Here is a 15,259-nt window from a genome sequence, read left to right as displayed (position 1 = left end):
TTGTAAATTTGAATCTGTTGTCAATGTGTTTCTTCTGAATAGAGCAGAAAAGTAATCAAAATCATCAACACATGAGTCAAAAGCTTTTTAAGGCATATCTTTTATATCATTAAAAAAAATATTAGCTTTTTTGTACATACAAAATGTTTACAAAGAGTATGTTGCAGTTGAGGTCTGATTTGGAAATACAAGTAAATTCATATATACTTAGCAATTGCTCACACTGTAGGCTAAAGTAAGATTTGAATATTATTGGTAAACATTCTAAGTATAGCATTCATCCATCTATAAACAGTCATAGATAAGCATACAGTAAAGATATTTTTTTAAACATTGGTGTGCTGAGGACAACCTCTGAAAACCATTACAATGGTTCAAGGCATTCGACTTTCATGTATAACATTTTTCAGTTTTGAAGACATTTGTATATAGTTCTCATAGTTCTTATCTCATTGACCCTAGATGTAGTGAACGGTAGACCCTGGATGAGATCAGATTATTCACAGTGGTGCTGCTAACCTGCTGACTGCTCACAATTAATATATTAGTCCCCAAGATAACTGTCTCCCAGGATGTTGTTTGCAGATGACAGTTACAATAGAAATACTGCAGGAATAAGTTCTCACCACAACAAACCATCACCCCCTAATATATAGTAGGCCCAACTCTTCTGTATATGAGATAAGCATTCATTTGTGCATGTTGGTCATCTTTGATAGAGGATTTGTGGTATGTAGATAAATGTGTAGTGTATCACATTTATTGCATACCTTCAGTGTAGCAGTACACCCCATGCTTTTGGTGTGGAGGGGCAAACCCAAAGCTGTGCACCCCTGCTTCCATGGGGCCACAGTTGCGACGGGGTTTGGTGATGGGGTAACGTACGCTTCCATCAGCAAGCCACCCAGGGTCACAGCGGTCCAGGCCCATGAACCTCCAGGCAACGTAGAGCTGGCCAACCTTGGCTATCTGGGCCCCCTCATCGAAACACGCCTCACGGGCCTCAGTAAGGTTAAGCTTGTGGGCAGGCTGGAGGTAGAAGACCTTACCTGGATGAATTACAGCAAGCCGCTTCAGATCCAAACGCAATATACAGTGGATATAAAAAGTCTACACACCCCTGTTAAAATGCCAGGTTTTTGTGATGTAAAAGAATGAGACAAAGATAAATCATGGCAGAACTTTTCCCACTTTTAATCTCACCCATAATGTGTACAATTCAAATGAAAAACAAACTGAAATCTTTATCCCACCCACTGACACGTGCCATGATAACGAGATTATCAGAGTTTTTCACTTCACCTGTCAGTGGAAATAATGTTATGGCAGATCGGTGCGTTGAAAAATTTTATAGCTCCAAATTACCCAAAATACTGAGATGCACAAAAAGAGCAAAGTCTCTCACCTCGGATAGGGGAAGAGGAGCAGAAGACATCATAGCGCTCCAGCTGACGGTGGCGAGTGCCATAACTCCTAATCCCGGGTCCGAGGCCCGGCCCCCCACAGGGGTTTCTGGGCCTGGTGATGGGGTATTGCACTGTCCCGTCAGCCAGCCAGCCGGCGTTGCACCAGTTCAGCCCCTCCTTCCAAGCCTGGAACAGCTGCTCGTAGGTGGCCAGAGTGGAGTCCTGCTCCACGCAGACTTGCTGGGCCTCATGGTAGGTCAGGTTGTAGCGGCCGCGACGAGGCTGGTAGGGGAACACTACAACTGGAAGGGATTCAAAAAATAATGTAATGAAAAGTCTCTGCATTTGTTGAAGTCAGTGGGACTGTTTCTCCTCTGGTCGGACTTTTCAAGACACCGCAGTGAATTTCGCCTTGATATGATAAGCCTCCATTTAATGATAATGATAAGCCTCCATTTAAAATGAATGGACAAACTTGATGGTGTTTTATTGTACTGTCACTTACCATTGGCCAGTTTAACCAATCAGTAGACTCTTATAAATGATGGCCAACTGCGGGTTTAGAGTAGACCAGGGGTAGGCAATCCTGATCCTGGAGGGCCGCAGGCACTTCATGTTTTTCATTTAAACAACCTGGACTGAGTGAACAACTTGAACAAAGTATTCAATCAAGTCTTTCCAGACCAATGACAACTCCATTTAACGGCTGAGAAAATGGTGGGAAGTGCAGAAGTATGATGGTGAGGACTGGAAAACTGTAATGAACACAAATGGAGCAAAAAGGGCTAAGTTTGTTTAAGTAAAACAAGAGTGGAGATCTACGATTTTGGAAGCAGCTCCCCAATAAAATATGTAATTTCTGGAGTATTACTGGAAATAAAAGCTTTGTGCTTCACACGTGCCAGATGTAGAAGATGCTTGTCACCTTTCCTTATCTCGCAGCTTCAGCAATTGTTTTCCACCACTTGCTCTTTAGATTCAGCTGGATTCTTTGCCCTGGGTAATGCTTCTACTATGCTTGTCTGTCTCGGTCTGTACGATATATGCTGCCAACTTTGAATTTGTCCGAATCTGTTGTGTCAGACAGAGCATGAAGGAAATAGGCCATTATCATGGAGCAACTTCAAAAGACTCAGCCTACATGGTTGGATATCCTACAGTACATGGCCAACCAATTTGCCTGTGATGTAGTCAGGGAAGCCTCTGCTGATGTCTGTGCTGCAGAAGAGTGTCTCCAGGTAGACCAGCAAATCTCTCCTCAATATGTGGCCAATATGAATTCTACCTCTTTATGGAAGCAGAATTATATCCATTATCTGTTAGTCTGTTAGTTAGTCTGGTGGGATTACTAGTTGGAACCAAATCCTGCAGTACCTGCAGCACGCCAGAAACAAGGTTACCTACCACCACAGAAGATCAAATGCAGCAATTTTCAATAGAATTGTACAATAATTAGTTGGACAAGATGTATTATACACATTTATAAACTGTAGATATTACAGTTGAAATATATAGTAATGAATTCTGCATAGCCAACTCTCCCTGACACAACTTTAAAGAGTGGGTTCAGACAGTGGGTTCAGACATTGTTGACAGCGACCCTGGCACAGTAAGGGTTAACTGTCTTGATCAATGGATGAACAACAGCTTTTCAACTTACTTGCTGGGACATATCAGTTGTTTAATATTCAACCAAAAGCAGCAATAGTTAAATGCATATATTTTTGCTCATTGTTATGATTTATTGAAGGCAGAGTGGAAAGATCGAGGAGAGAGCTTTTGCCCAAAGACCTGGATGTCAGATATATTGTAGCAACAAGCTTGAAAATACTCATCCACTCTAGCACGACAATATTAAAATATAAATCAACTGAAACTATGATGAACCTGTCCGGAAGAGGAAAGACATGAATTAAGGAGGATGCCTCAACAGACAAAAAAGGAATTGGAGAATTTTTGGAAAAAAAGATTTTTTGGAGAATGTTGTTACATTCTGGAGTTACCAAGTCTTCAGAATTACAATTGGACATTACCTACATGCTAACAAGCTATTTAAACGTCTTGAAAGAAGAAAGCCTTTACTCTTATTAAGGCATAAATGCCAGTGCCTTGAGATTGTGAAATGTCATTGGAATATTCATTGAAACTCAGGGTTCTATGGTCAAGCGGCTTGTCTTGATGAGAAATAATGTGTTGCCATGTTATTACTAGATTCCCCGAACAGTACTACAAAAACCCCAAACACAAATTTCAGAACCTTTACTTCATTTTTCAAAACTCTAGACACAAACCTCAAAACGGTCATCACTTGTAACACAGGCTGTCCAGTGTTCAAAACATTGCATTGTGCATTCATATCTTTAAATAAATCTTGCACTTGCACAATCATTGGTTCAAAAAGCACATTTATTGTGAAATACCAATAAAACATTAATTTAGATCACCCACACACAAGCAACCGAATGATTCACTGTGTCATTGTTCGTATAAATATTAAATATCGTAGTACAAAATAGGTGGTACATGTTTCATTAGGGTACTAGATGTAAAAACATCCCTGTAAAAGTACTGCAGTAGTAGAGAGAATACTACAGACACAGTGGAATCATTGAACCAAATCTGAAATGTATTGATGAAAAACAATACAGTACAATCACAATATTGGTTTATTTGAATCAAAGCAAAATAATTAGCTACGACATAGGAAAGACAGTACTGTAAAACATAAAATGCAGTGTTCCTCAACTTGCTTGCTTGTACTGTAAAAAGCAAAACATAGGAGTGATTTGGCCACAGGTTCTCATCTACATCACAATGGATGTTTTCATTAGCCAAACATCTGGGAAAAAACTTTCGGGCATGGCGAATCCAGGCCTGACACTAGTCTGCCATGATGTCATTGCATGCGTCATCCATGGCCTGGAGAAGAGAGACTTGTTCATGAGGGCGCCTATCATAAACCTTCTTTCTCCATGTGGAGAAAAATTCCTCAATGGGGTTAAAGAAAGGAGAGTATGGGGGTAAATACAGGGTGGTAAATGGTGCATGGGCCTGAAACCAGGTTCCACCATATAAGCATGATGGAACCTGACATTGTCCCACACAATGACATAGATCACACCATCAGCTCTATAGACCTGATCGAGCTCATCAAGGAAGGTTACAAGGAGAGTTGCCTTCTATGATCCAATACGAGGTCTGCGTCCCACCCCACCATCTTCTGATATAGCCGCACACATGGTAACGTTAGCCCCACGTTGTGCAGGTTTTTGGATGGTTGCCTGCTGGCCAATGAAATTCCGACTTCTCCTCCTTGTCTTGGCCAGGTTAAAGCCTGCCTTGTCCAAATATATGAATTTGTGATGGTTGTCATCAGCATCCAGCTCCATCACCCTCTAAAAATACATTTTGGAAACAGATTTACTTATTACTGTACAATGTAGAATTTTTTGGGAATTTTATTACAACAGCCATCTTGAAACTGAACATACCTGAACATACTCAGTCCTCATTTGCTTCACTCTGTCTGCATTTCTTTCAAAAGGCACACGGTATAGTTGTTTTAAAGACACCTGGTGCCTTTTCAGCATGCGTGCAATAGTCGGCAAACTTATGGATTCCACATTGTTAAACATGTCTTCATTGTCCAAGATATGCTGGCGAATTTCTGTAAGGCGAATATCATTTCTAGCCCGAACCAAATCGACCACAGCCTGCTCTTATTGGTCAGTCTCAATTCTACCGGGAACATTACAATAAGAAGACATTGGTCACATCATCTACTCTTGTGATACACATTGGTATGCAGTCATTTGTCAATTGAGAGTAGCATAATGTTTAGTGCATGCTGACAACTTACCGGTTCTCACTGCAGAAAGTTCTGATTATTGAGGCCACGGTTGACCTTCTCTTGGTTTGGTTGTATCATTGTAGATGCCTCAGTCATTGTCATGCCATGATTTATGACTTGGTCTACCACCACTCGGATTTCATTGGACACTCTTTGCTGTTGCTGCCGCTGTCTTGGTCCGTGGCCTTGTCCTCTACCACGTTCCCCCACACCTCTCAAACAAGGCCCACGACCACCTCTCAGAAGGGGTGCTGGTCCCCTGCCATTGCTTTGACCAACACATCTTCCTCGTCTTCCTCCCACCACTGCTTGACCTCTATTGTGACCTGGATCACCTGCCGGCTACATGTTACGTTTCGCTATGTTGTTGCAAGTGGATCCCAATCAATTATTTATATACTCGTTCCACAATGTGAACTCAATCATCAGTAACGAGTTGGCAGAATTGGACATGCAATTACAAGGGCCTGCATCCATACAGTGCAGTACTGTCAATACTGTAAATAGTCTGAAAAGGTGATACATGGGACCATAGAAATGGTGTCTGATAAAGAATGATGATGAAATATTACATCCATAGATAATGTAGTCTAATTGGTTCATGCTCCACGCTAATTGGTGACAATGAATCTCGTTATCTTGGAACTTTCATGATCTAAACATGGAATATTGTTTGTCTGTTTCCATACCACTATGCATTAAGAGTAATGCAACAATTATTTATCATTTTGAGCATCTGTGTCAATTGATAGTTGGATGATTGTAATGAAATTAATAGACACTCATCTGAAATGTAATGTGTGAATTGCCTTTTGAAATAGTAGTACTTTGATGTTATGTTGTGTCATATTGAACAGGCGATTTTTGTTAAATGAACAAATGATCTTAGTTTTATATGTCTTGTATCCAAGCAATTGAAAAAAGTGTTAGAGTTTGGAAAAATGTGTATTTTGATCACTGGTTGTGAGTTTTGTGTCTTGAGTTTTGAAAAATGATGCCACGGTTCTGAAATTAGTGCCAAAGTGATTGTAAAAAACTGTAAGAAACCTAATGACCTCCACCCACATTGTGGTCAACACCAGTAAAATACAAATGACTAAATACAGAGAAGTTGTTTAATAGTAAAAATTGTTTAGTAATGAAATGAGTTTGTTTGCTCCCTGGGGAGAGGCTAATAAAAAAAAGGATTTCGTTTGAGAAGATTATTTAAAATATAAGAATAAATCCAGATATGATGTCTAAATACCAGGTGGCCATGCAGAAAGATCCCCACATTGCAGACTAAAAGGTTGCACATTCACAACCCAAGTGAGTTCATGTTGAACAGTGAGTGCTGTATGAGTTTGAAGTGCAACAGCAGTGCAATCATGTACTGGATTCAAAGTTGTTAATAGCAATGTTGTAATGCTTGAACAGATGAATACAGAAGTTAAAGAGGATAATTGTTTTAGGCATGGGTCAATATGACTGGGTTATAAAAATGAAGGCTTTAAAAGGAAATGTGAGATTGAAACAACACATGCAGCATTTACCTTAAGTGGTACCGTGAATGGGATCTCCACAAACTCTTGACTTCAAAAACCTTAATTCTATAACCACATTTGGTAGAGTATTTGTTTACGAAGTTATGAAATCTTCACAGCAAAACATCTGGGGATGTGCTCATTAACAAAAGCGATACAATGCCACTACACAGAAAAAACAAACTTAGTGACATCCTAACAACTTAAACTATACTTAATATATACTGATCGTAAGTTCTGCCAGATGAACAGTTATCATTTCTAGCAAATGATGAAAACCAAACCTGTTAACATAGAGGAACAGTAAAAAATAACATCTGGAAGGGTTCAGACCTATGAATTGTTTGCTGGGTTGAGCATGTGTCTCTGTGTGTGTGTGTGTGTGTGTGTGTGAGTGTGTGTATTTGTGTTTGTGTGTGTGTGTTGGTCGGGGGGGGGGGGGGGTTAAAGGATCACAGATCATGCCTAATGGTGCCACTGAATCAGATGCTTTTTAGTTATGAATTTTAGTTAGTATTTTGTCACATTTTGTCAAGGCAGAGTTTGCAAGATCAAGGGCCAGTAAGACTATGGTTAGCAAGGAAGCAATACTGATAAGCAGCACAGTTAAATACAATATTTCACACAAACTATCTTTTAGTGTTTGTTTTCTGATAGCCCACTGATAATACAATCCCAAAATAGTGTGCATGTCAGCAGTACAGACCTAAAACATGTACAGACCTAAAAAATTTACAGACCTAAAACATGTACAGACCTAAAACATGTACAGACCTAAAACACCCATGATGACACGTTTTACATCCTATTTATGCATCATGATGGGAGCTTTTGATCTGTACAGACATTTTCTTGAAAATTTGACTGCTATCTTTCACACATTTGTCGACTGTATAGTCAATGAACTACTAAAAACATCAAAGGATCATTTTTTGTTAACTACGACTTGGTCTGTTACATGCACAAATATGTCTCTAAAGTATGCAACAACAGAACACATGGATAAGAAGGAAGACTATTTATTTAACAAAAATAAGTTACTATACGTCTTCATTATCATCTGAAATCATCTTAAATACCCACCACCTACAAAACCAAACCAAGCGATGTATAGAAGATACAGTAGAAAAGGTGAGATCTTGTTTATGTGATAAACATTTTAACAGCTTATAATTCATCACAGTAGTCATTTGTATTGATTGCCAGAGTCAATGATAATTCAGAGTTCAGCTTCTAACAATTCAAATAATAACAATAAAAATACAGTAGATTAATACAATATGAAATATAAATAACCACCTGCATAATGTTGCAGATGAAGCTGAGGTATGGGTTCATACTGTATACAGGTTCATTCATTCTAAATGATAAATCACATTACAAGCAACAGCAAAATGTAGGTGACAACAGAGTTATCAATCAAAAATATGATTCTATTATTATTATTACTATTAACTACATTATTCATGCACGACATCAGAGGATCTGTCATAAATTTATTCAACAAAATCTCTAAAGATTTGTAAACTATTATTCATATCCAGCAACAGACTGTCAATAAAAACTGCACATTTGTATATTTTGTAATCAAGAAGAAAAGGCACAGAAAGAAATACTAGCAGTAATATTTTTTGGAATAAATGTTAAGAAGACAAAAATAGTCGCGGGTGATAAAGAGAGCCGAGAATTGCCATTGGCCACAGGGAAAACTCGTTGTACAATCAGAAAATGACCAATAAGATTATAGGGAGTTCTGCTCACAACCCTTGTAATTATTACTACAGAAAGTCAATCTCCGTCAGCCAACTGGCCACCACCAGATTTGAGCTGTTTTGTTTCAAAGCTCATTACCAAAACGTAGAATATTTTATTTTCACATACACGGGTATAAAACTGGATATACTGAATACGAAGTACAGCGTTTTTTGTTTTTTCTAATTTAAGATATGAAGCAAGGACATTCCAATCCACAAAGAAGTGATTAAATGGGAAACCCTGACAACATTTAAATTTTGATACTCCGTGGAATATCAATGATCTTCATAGTATTGTGAATATGCATGCTCACTATGGTGTTGTTAATGGACAGAATAACAAAAGACTACCTCACTGAATTATGATCTCCAGGCGACCGGATCCCATAGTTTTGTTTTTGTAAGTGAATGATGACGTAACATAATTACAGAGCTCTATCACCATAGAACAACCTATTCATCTGTTTTTCATTTCATTCTGTTACCCAACCTCCTACAAGATCCAAATGACCCAAGAATTAAGAACTTTAGGGTCAATATGGATGTCATTCAGCGGACACTTTCATCTAAAATGACTTACAGTAATGCATGCATACAGTTTACATACAGCAGCCCCAGCAGAAATCAACACCACAACCTTGGCGTTGCATTTGCCATGTACTAACAAACCTAGCAACACAGGAACGTGCACTTGTACTTCTATGTACTTTTACTGCATACAGTTTAGAAAATTGACTGCATACCTGCACTGTAGCAATACACCCCATGCCTTTGGTGTGGAGGGGCGAACCCAAAGCTGCGCACCCCTGCTTCCATGGGGCCACAGTTGCGACGGGGTTTGGTGATGGGGTAACGTACACTCCCATCAGCGAGCCACCCGGCGTCACAGCGGTCCAGGCCCATGAACCTCCAGGCGGCGTAGAGCTGGCCAACCTTGGCTATCTGGGCCCCCTCATCGAAACACGCTTGCTGGGCTTCAGTGAAGTTGAGCTTGTGGGTGCGTTGGAGGTAGAAGACTTTCCCTGCAGAAAATGCAAACGGCAATCGACAGAAATAACACAGCATGTGGAACAGACTGAGCTTGACAGGGTGAATTATCTCTGCCTGTGTCCATGTGTGTGTGTGTGGGTCTCACCTTGCAGGGAAGAGGAGATGCAGAAGACATCATAGCGGTGGAGCTGGCGGTGCCGTCTACCATAACTCCTAACCCCGGGTCCGAGGCCCGGCCCCCCACAGGGCATTCTGGGCTGGGTGATGGGGTATTGCACTGTCCCGTCAGCCAGCCAGCCGGCGTTGCACCAGTTCAGCCCCTCCTCCCAAGCCTGGAACAGCTGCTCAAAGGTGGCCAGAGTGGAGTCCTGCTCCACGCAGACTTGCTGGGCTTCATGGTAGGTCATGTTGTAGCGGCCGTGACGAGGCTGGTAGGGGAACACTGCCCCTGGAGTGGAGGACCCAGGGATATATGATGGCGTCAAATTCACAGTGTTTTTGGTTTTCAGCCATACAGCAGCTTACCTGTTTAGCTTAATGTAGCTTGCTATAAAGCCGAGGGACAGAGCAAGACCATTATTACCGCATGCACTTATCAACAGAACTATGGCTGTAGTACATGACAGTGCGTGCGATCAAGGTGATGGTGTAAGGCATCATTAATCAAGGTGATCAAGGTGATGGTGTAAGGCATCATTAATCAAGGTGATCAAGGTGATGGTGTAAGGCATCATTAATCAAGGTGATCAAGGTGATGGTGTAAGGCATCATTAATCGCATTCAATACCTATCTATAAAAAAAGTCAATAATGTGTGTAATATGGTAATCTGGTATAACGTCAATGAAGTTATAGGAGAGGCTGAAACACGATAATAAAGTTTACCTCGTAGCTCGAGGTCAACGGTGGCACTCTCATCCTCCACCCCATCGATGACCTCACAGCGGTAACGACCTGTGTCGTTGAGCTGGAGCTCTGTCATGACTAGCGAAGCGTCTCCTGGCGAGTACTGTGGGAGATGAACCCGGCCCCTGAGACACACATTAAGTTTTATTGTATTATTATATAACGTTTTCAACAGCTGGACACTATTTGGTACTCTCTTTTTTCAACATGAAAGTCATGTTGAGGCCAATGGCTCTTTTGCATGGAAGTGAATACAATTCTGAAGGAAAAACAATGTACACAATAAGGAACTTTTGACACAATTATAGCAATCTAAGTGTGGAGGTAAAAGGAGCATTTCACCAAAATTCTAATTGGCTCATTCTGGATTGTATTGAGGAGATTGATTTTTGTGAAACAAATGTATCAGTCCAAACATTAATAGTTTGTACATTGAGTAGGCAAGCTATCGTATCCAGATTTCAGCAGTGTCTGATTTCACTGTCTCACCATCAAGGCCAATTAGACAATTCACCATAAATAGCTTGTTCTCAACTTCTAAACCACTTAGGAGGCTTAAGAAGTAATGCACTCGGCTGGGTTCGGCTATTTTTGCCAGTTTAGGGAAGTTTCTAATTAAGACCTAAATTACCAGGTAAAGGGAGTTCATAACTAACCAGTGAAAAGGAACAGTGAAAAATGATCAGTTAAGGTCACTAATCAGTAAGTAACTTTTACAACATACTTCTTAAACCTCTGCTTATTAAAAAAAATATATAAATACAATGAGAAGATAATGCAAAGTTTTCAATATATTTTTCAAACTGTTCAATGACATTCCATATTTTAAAAAGCTACTCCTCAGGAATGTTTCAATCCCGGTAAAACTTCATATATGTAACATCAGTGTGCTCACTTTAAACACCCTATGTTTAGCAGTCTAGGTAAAACAACATGGCTGCTATGTGCTGTGCACAAAATATTTTTTCCGTAAAACTGCTCTGCCTCTAAACCAAACCAAACCAGACTTCAGAGTTCAGCTAGGCTTTTATAGCTGCCCATGTGGGGAATATTCAACAACTCCCTATCAAACAATTCTGGAGGTGTAAAAAAATGTGCTTTTACAATGCAACCATTTGGTTGATCTGAACATGCTCCAACACACAGTGTCATACCATGGTTGTTAACTTGTTCACCTAGTTTTATTATGATATCTATGCATGATTTATAGGCATTTGTGGATTAGACGGCACACAAGTTAACATGTTTTGGTCAGTATTGGTTAGGTTTTGGGATGTAAGTGTGCAAAATATTGTGCTGTTAGAACATTGTCCATAGATGCTATATGCCAAATTAAGTGCAACACAGCCATTACATCCCTAAGGATTTAGGTGTTCCCTAACTAAGCTCCTGAAACCTGAATGAAAACACAAACATGCAATATGCACAAAAAAATCACAGTTGTTTTATAATTAAAGGGCCTGCATCATGAAGAATAATTAGAGTACTTGAAGTCCCCAAAGCTGCGTGAGTTGGGCCCGATGGCCACGAGCACGTCCGTTTCATGTCCGCCCACGGCAGGCAGCCAGGACCACTTCACCCGCACCTTCCTGGGGGAGGTTAACTCAGGCTCGTACCAGTACTGGCAGGACAGAATTGTTTTACTCCCCCGCAAAGCGTACACAGAGGGCTGGGAGGAGTCCACACGGAGCTTTACACCTTTAAAGTGGACTAGAAGAAGGAAAACATAGGAAACAGCAGTTTGGATTAATTCAAACTCAACAGTCCAGTGTTCACGCCATGTCTTAGTTCCCAATATGAATCCCCTGCCCACACAATTCTACTTCTGAAAACTGAAAAGATCATCTTTACAGCACAGAGAAAAAGAATGTAAGATGCAGTAATGCCAATTTTTCCATAAAGCTTTAAACAAAGTAAATAATGCGTTTTTAAGTAGATGTGCAAATCCTACTCTTATGAACCAGACCTTGGTGTGCAGCAAAAGTTGTGGGCTGGGAGAAAATCCACTAATTACATTCAGATTACAAAGTACAATAAAAAAATATTCTAAAAACCAAAATATGAAAAAATAACAGGAGGATATTTACATGTATCAGAAACATTGACCATGTCTGCCTAAGGCATGTACCTTTTTGTAATCATTCATGCATTTTTTTTTTTCTTTTCATAAAACAGAAGCGCCTGGTCTTACTTTCTCCATTGCCATTGCTATTGAAAATGTCTTGGTAGAAGTATCTGTCAGAAGAGAAACCAAGGGCAGGAAAGCAGAAGATGAGCAACTGCAGCAACATCTCCAGCAGGGGGCGAGAGTGAGCCACCATCATCCTGGTCATTGAAGGAAAGAGCACAAAGCAAAGGCTCAAGGTATCAGCGCAGAGATTTGAAACCTGGAGGAGCAAGACGTCCGGGAATGCGTGCAAAGCAGACTCAGTAGACAAGTTTTGAAAAATGCATCCTTGACTGTTCATTTTCAAAATGTTAATGGAAAACCTAGACTTCAGTCACTCTAACTGAAACTGTGATTGCAATATTGATTTAAATCTGACAAACTGAAACTTTTTGTTGAAAACAACTTTCTGGGTGTGTGCAACAGTTAGACTTTATTACAACAGTTAGACAGTATTAGTTATTTGTTCCTTACATTTGCATAACATTGCCTTCAGTGTTATACATGTGCTACATGGAATCACATTAATGTCTTAAGGAGGAGGAGCAACAGAACCAAGTTCCTGCAGCTGCCTGAAGCCCTCCCTTGAGATGACAATGGAGCACCTTTAGAAAGTATTATTAGAAAACTATACCTTATTAAAATGTCCAATTTTAACAATTAGCGGCCAAAAAAAATCTAGATTTACTACAAAAATGTAACATATGACACTCCTACAAAAGTGTAATTGTCAGGTAAAGAAAACTACAATGAATGTGTATAACTATAACATCTGGTTTCACCTGAGAAGTCAAATTCACTGGGCTTCTCCAGGTGGTTTCTAAATGGGGGGGTTGAACCCAAGACAGGGTCACATCTGATTCCCTTCTGTGGCTCGCAGTTAAAGACTGGGGCCTTTGGGGATCATGTAGTGGCTCTAAGGACACGCAGAAACAGCTGTAAAGGGTGTGGGAACCACTGGCTCCTAATTGACTAACCCCTAATTTAGAAAGAGCTATCCCCCAGCAGCTGCCCATTCTTGACCACAACCACACAGCCCCTGTTTCTCCAACCGCTAGTCCATCTCCCCAGCAAGATACTGTTCAGTTACAGTGGCATATTAACAATGGAATGGAACTATGGAAAATCAGCATCATACAAAATAGGACATTTGGAGGTTTTATTTGATTATTATTATATTATTATCAATATAGGTTTTAGGAATACTCATGTTCCTGGTCAAAGGCTGAAATGAAAAAAACTACATTATTTCAGCTTTTGTCGCTACATTTTCTTGATCCAGATATATGTTTTCCAGACCAAAATACAGTGTAACATAATCTAAAACATCTTTATGTATCTTTTTTTATATAAATCTTTTTGTATATGAATGAATATTAACAATAAGGGTTGCTATGGGCTGAAGAAGGGGGTTATGTCAGTAGTTATGCTACTGATCATAACTACAAGTCTAAAGAGGCTCTAGTTATGTAAAAACAACAGTTTATATTGTCCAGAAAGGTGGTGAAGAATATCATAACCTACTGCTAGCGGTTCTGCACACCTGGCATGAAGGTCTACAGCAGCTGAAACTGAACTCCACTCCATTCAAGTATTTAATCAACTCTAGTGGAATAACACTGCACAGTTAAAAACTTCAAAATACCTACATATTATATCACAAAGCCATGGTTCAACTGCACAAGTTGAATATGAAATACACATTTTTAACCTGATACATTTTAATAATGTACTGTTTAATCTTATTCCTAATGTGAAGTATTTGGAGTACTTACAGTTTCACCGTTGATATTTTCCTGTCGTGTATTCTTATTCCCTGCTTAAATCCGTTTTTATTAACAAAAATGAATGATACTTCTTCTTCGTATCGATGCTTGGCCAGGGAAAAAGATAAAGACGTGTGTTCTCGGAGTTCTTGGACAGTCCTCCAGTTACCAGCCTCTCATTACAGTGATACTATGACCGCAGTGACGACGCAAAAGCATCTCCACACACAGCTTCGAAAGAGTACAGTATGCCCTAAATAAAAATAGGCCTTATAACACATTCTCGCAAAATACATGAATTTACCTCTTGAAGGTACGGTTAGATTATTTTCTGAATGTAATTATGTTATCGTTGCCAAGTTACATAGACCCAATATTTATCAGTAGCGTGATATCCTCAACTAACGTAATCTGAGTACTTCAATTACTTTCAAGTATACTAGGAATATTAATTGGCATTACATTGTACTCTTCTGGGTTAGGCGTTTTTAACTCATTGATTTCTACTTCAAAATAGATAATTATAGATTGGGCTATAGCTGTTCATTAAAAAAGTATGTCATATATCAAAATGTATGATTACTTCTTTAATTACTTCAATTGAAAAATAATAGGTGCTACTTTAATTTTCTCCGGTTTTGGTTGGTTGGATGGCTGGCAAAAACAGAGTATATCTACGATAATATTAGCCGATCCATATACAATGTAATTTAGTTATCTATATCGACGCATCTTTCTCAGAACAATGATAGGCGACAAGCCTACCCTTTTCAGACAGGAATTCTTTAGAAGATTAGGCAATTGTTTAGATCGCTGTAACATGGCGCTGCCTTCAAGATAAAACATTCATTACGATATTTGAGGAGAAAAGATGATTTGCATTTGATGCAGCCACTTC

General features: G+C 39.5%; 1 protein-coding gene across 1 annotated transcript; it reads right to left on the bottom strand.

The window, feature by feature from the left end:
- Nucleotides 1–131: 131 nt before the first annotated feature.
- On the bottom strand, nucleotides 132–14,525 carry LOC105015051 (hyaluronan and proteoglycan link protein 3). Its single transcript, XM_010877881.3, has 8 exons — nucleotides 14,371–14,525; nucleotides 12,620–12,753; nucleotides 11,916–12,138; nucleotides 10,408–10,553; nucleotides 9,669–9,971; nucleotides 9,277–9,555; nucleotides 1,406–1,708; nucleotides 132–1,049 (listed from the first exon to the last, which is right to left on the bottom strand). The coding sequence occupies exons 2-8, from the start codon at nucleotides 12,750–12,752 to the stop codon at nucleotides 760–762; spliced, it is 1,677 nt and encodes a 558-aa protein (XP_010876183.1). The 5' UTR covers nucleotide 12,753; nucleotides 14,371–14,525; the 3' UTR covers nucleotides 132–759.
- Between the last annotated feature and the right edge of the window lie 734 nt (nucleotides 14,526–15,259).

Source organism: Esox lucius, chromosome 2, assembly GCF_011004845.1.
Source record: "Esox lucius isolate fEsoLuc1 chromosome 2, fEsoLuc1.pri, whole genome shotgun sequence".
NCBI classification, from domain to species: Eukaryota; Metazoa; Chordata; class Actinopteri; order Esociformes; family Esocidae; genus Esox; species Esox lucius.
This window is presented reverse-complemented; position numbering and strand designations above follow the sequence as displayed.

Coding starts and splice junctions, on each gene's coding strand:
- LOC105015051 (XM_010877881.3), bottom strand. CDS start 12,752: ATGATGGTGGCTCACTCTCGCCCCCTGCTGGAGATGTTGCTGCAGTTG. Junction 9,972..10,407: donor CGTTGACCTCGAGCTACGAG/GTAAACTTTATT, acceptor CCTCCACTCCAG/GGGCAGTGTTCCCCTACCAG. Junction 1,050..1,405: donor CTCCTCTTCCCCTATCCGAG/GTGAGAGACTTT, acceptor TAATTCATCCAG/GTAAGGTCTTCTACCTCCAG.